General features: G+C 39.5%; 1 protein-coding gene across 1 annotated transcript; it reads right to left on the minus strand.

Annotated features, from left to right (window-relative positions):
• Positions 1-261: 261 nt before the first annotated feature.
• LOC104380823 (zinc finger and BTB domain-containing protein 5) lies at positions 262-2,281 on the minus strand. Its single transcript, XM_086630289.1, is given in 2 exon segments — positions 262-1,365; positions 1,367-2,281. Coding segments are annotated over 2 exon segments (2,019 nt in total).
• Positions 2,282-3,568: the final 1,287 nt, after the last annotated feature.

A 3,568-nucleotide genomic window follows, 5' to 3' on the forward strand; every position in this document is an offset into this window, starting at 1 on the left:
AGAAGTTACTTGTCATGGACTTATTTTAAGTACCTTCATTACATACTGTCCTTTACTGCAAAACAGCCAAAAAATGCATTTAGAATCCTAAAACTACTTTCAGCATTTTATACTTTAAAAAGCATTTTATGGCAGACAGGCGCATCCAAGGTTGGTTTTCTTTTAAGAATATGCAATCTGTATTAGTTACTGTAAAGATCTCTTTGCATTATTGTTCATACACAACTTACCAACTTATGTTATGGGTATGGACCCATTGAATTATGGGGCTATGGAGCAGGGGGAGTGCTGCGGGGGCGGACAGGTTGGTTTGGAATGTTTATATAGATAGCTGGACTGTCTGAACCGTTTGCCACACTTTAAACAGGCATAAGGCTTTTCTCCTGTATGCACACAAATATGCTTCTTATAGTCTGTTAGGGTTAAAAAAGTCTTGCAGCAAATCTTACAGGCATATTTACGAGCACCTTCAACAATCAAGACATTATATTCAGATAAGGCCTTCTTACATTTTGAAAGAACATCTGCAGATGCCCTTGTCAACTTTGGTAGACCAGGTTGTGAATGATGTCCATGTTCAAAAGTGATCACATTGATTAACAGCTGGGAACTTGAAATGTTATCTTGTAGCTGGGAGCTCCTGACAGAGGTCACAACAGGCATTTGGGAGGCTATGCAACAATAGCCAGGAAAGCTACTAGCTCCACCTCTTACAGATCCCATCACTGTCCTTGATGAAGAGTGCAGGCCCAAGCCTGACCTTGGAAAATCCATACTAAATTGTTCTGCAGCCCTGTACCCAGAAGTCTGTACACATGGAAAAGCCATTGCATCCTGCATTGGTCTAACAAAATGAGAGCCTGCAGACTCACTGAATGGATTTTCTACATGACAAACTGTAACAGAGGAATGACTACTAGCAGGCCCAGACTCTGGGCTCAATAGGTAAGAGGCATCACCATCCATTCTGCAGTCCCTTGTTGTATTTGAAATGTTATCATTGCTATTTTGACTTGCACCAAAGTTACCACCTCTGCTTTTATTCAGAAAATTTGAGATACTGAAAGTGGACTTGTGTTCCAGGTTATTTGACACTTCCATAATATGGATGTCTCCCACCCTATCAGTACTAGACTGTGGGTCAGAAAAGCTATGGTCACTGCTTTCAGGACTCAGTTCTATCTTCTCTGTGCTCACCACTCCTCCTTCCACTTCAACAGACTCACTGCCTTCTGCTTGAGAAGCGACATCGCTCACTTCATCTTGAGGCTCTGGGGAACTCAAAGGCTCAGATTTAACCACCACCCCCATGTGTTCTTTTTCATTTAGACTGACCTCTGGATTTTTGCATGGGAAGTTGTTTTTTTTCAGAAGTAGCTTCCTGATCAAAACTGTTTTCCACTTGTATTACCTGAGATGAGATGGATATCTGTGAAATGTTTCCTCCACTGTTGTCTGACTGGCTGGGCACTTGAGCATCTTCTTGAGCACTAAAAGACTGATTAAACATAATAGTATTATCCTCTGGTTTATCAATAACAGCATCAGCCTTAGAATTGTCCACATTCTTCAGTGAATCTGGTGAAAAAAAATCTTCTCGTGAATGACCTACTGACTGCCCATTCTCTGGAGTAACATCTGAAATGGACTCATCTATGGTAGGTCTGATTCACTGTCTGGTCCAATCATCAGAAGACTGTTTACGCTTGTAAAGACACCGGATAGAAAAGGTAGTACATTGTTCTATGTTACTTCTCATCGATGAGCTCATGGTATTTAGTTGCTCCTCTGTGCTTTGAATGGAATTTAACGCAGAGCTCACAATGCTCAGCCCAAGCTGCTGAAGCATGAAAGATCTATGGATGCATGCATTTTGCTCCTGAACTCTATCGCTAGATGGAGACATTGGTAGCATCCTGGTAGTAAGGTAGTGTTTACATGCTTTAACAACAGAGTTCAAATGTAGGTGAGAAGCAGACAGCAAGACATCCATTACATTGCTCTCCCCAAACATTAGTATAGAAGTGTACATCATATCAATAAGGGCAGCAAAAGCTTCTGCTGTCACCACTTCACTGTCCAGCTGAATCATGTTCATAGTTTGATCACCCTCTGCTACAGTAAAGAGAGCTTGGAAGTGTGTGCTACATGCTGCCAGAACAGAGCGATAGGCTTTGAAATGTTTGTTTCCCACCACAATGACACAGTCACAAAGTTGACCATGAAGCCTCTGGTAGTTTAGCTGCTGAAAGATTTGCTCGAAGTGTCCTGGAAAATCCATGATTCTATAAAATCAAGACTTGTTCCTTCATTGTGTCGTCCAAATCAGGATGACTTCGAACAGCCTGATGTAAACGATCAATAAAGGAAGGAAAACTTTCCTGGGGGCCTTGTTTAATATTTGCAAAGGAATATACTTTCCCCGGTTCTCTAATTGAAATCATTGCTTGGTAAGCTAATTGCTGTGACAACTGCAATACTTCTGCCAGAAAGCCTTGTTGTAATGTCGTGTTTGCAAAAGGACCTTGGCCCATCAGCATTTGCGTTTTGTCCTGGTTTTAGCTGGGACCAGGTTAGCTCTTCTTTTTAGCAGCTAGAAGAGCTCCGTGTTTTGGTTTTACTCAGAGGCTCACTCTGAGAAGAATGCTGATAGCAAGCTGATGTTTGTGGTTGGAAGTGAAACTCCAAGGACTTTTCAGTGTGCCGGAGTGCAGAAGCACAGTGGGATAAGGTTTAAAACAATACATAGAAAGATCCAGTAATTTCCTAGTGAGGTCTCTATAGTTACTCATTAAACTTAACGATCCTAACTTATACATTTTACTTTTCAGTTTTCTACCTAACTTTTCTCCTTGATTAAATCTTGATTATTTTTTCAAAGTTTTGTAACAATATGAAGAAAAACTATAAAATCCTGAATGTAGAAGAAAACTGTACTCTCTCCCTTAAGACTAGGGGCTATGGAACGAAACTAGCAGGTTCAGAACAAAAGGAAGTACTTCTTCACAATGTGTAGTTAAGCTACGAAACTCCTTACCGCAGCCAAGTTCCTGTGGGTTCAAATGCAACTACATATATTCATGGAAGAAAAATCTACTGAGGACTATTAACTACTCAGACACTACCTCTGCCTTGGGAAGTCACTAACACTGATATTACTGGAGGATTCGTTCCACATATTTGTTGCTATGGCTTTTTACTTTTACAATTCACTTCAATATCTCCTGAAAGAGTTTTAAGACACTTTTTTTTTTCAAATGTCAGAATGATTTATTGTCAAGAATAAGAGGATCAGCATTTTTTCTCTTAGTATTTTGATTATAAACTTGAAAGAACCATTAATAGAGGGTGTGCTTAGTAAATGTTTGAATTATTAACATATATCACCATTTACTACTGGTGAGAAAGCATCTCTACTATATAGGAAGAAATAAAGAATGATTTTCTGAATCTAATAATTTTTATTTATATAGATTATAAATAAAAGCTGCAAAGAGTAAACGGAAATGTTTTGATTTCCTAGGAGAACCAGATGTAATTTCACCACCTGTTCATCCATCTCCTTTCA

The sequence above is a fragment of the Tauraco erythrolophus genome, chromosome W, assembly GCF_009769465.1.
Source record: "Tauraco erythrolophus isolate bTauEry1 chromosome W, bTauEry1.pri, whole genome shotgun sequence".
NCBI classification, from domain to species: Eukaryota; Metazoa; Chordata; class Aves; order Musophagiformes; family Musophagidae; genus Tauraco; species Tauraco erythrolophus.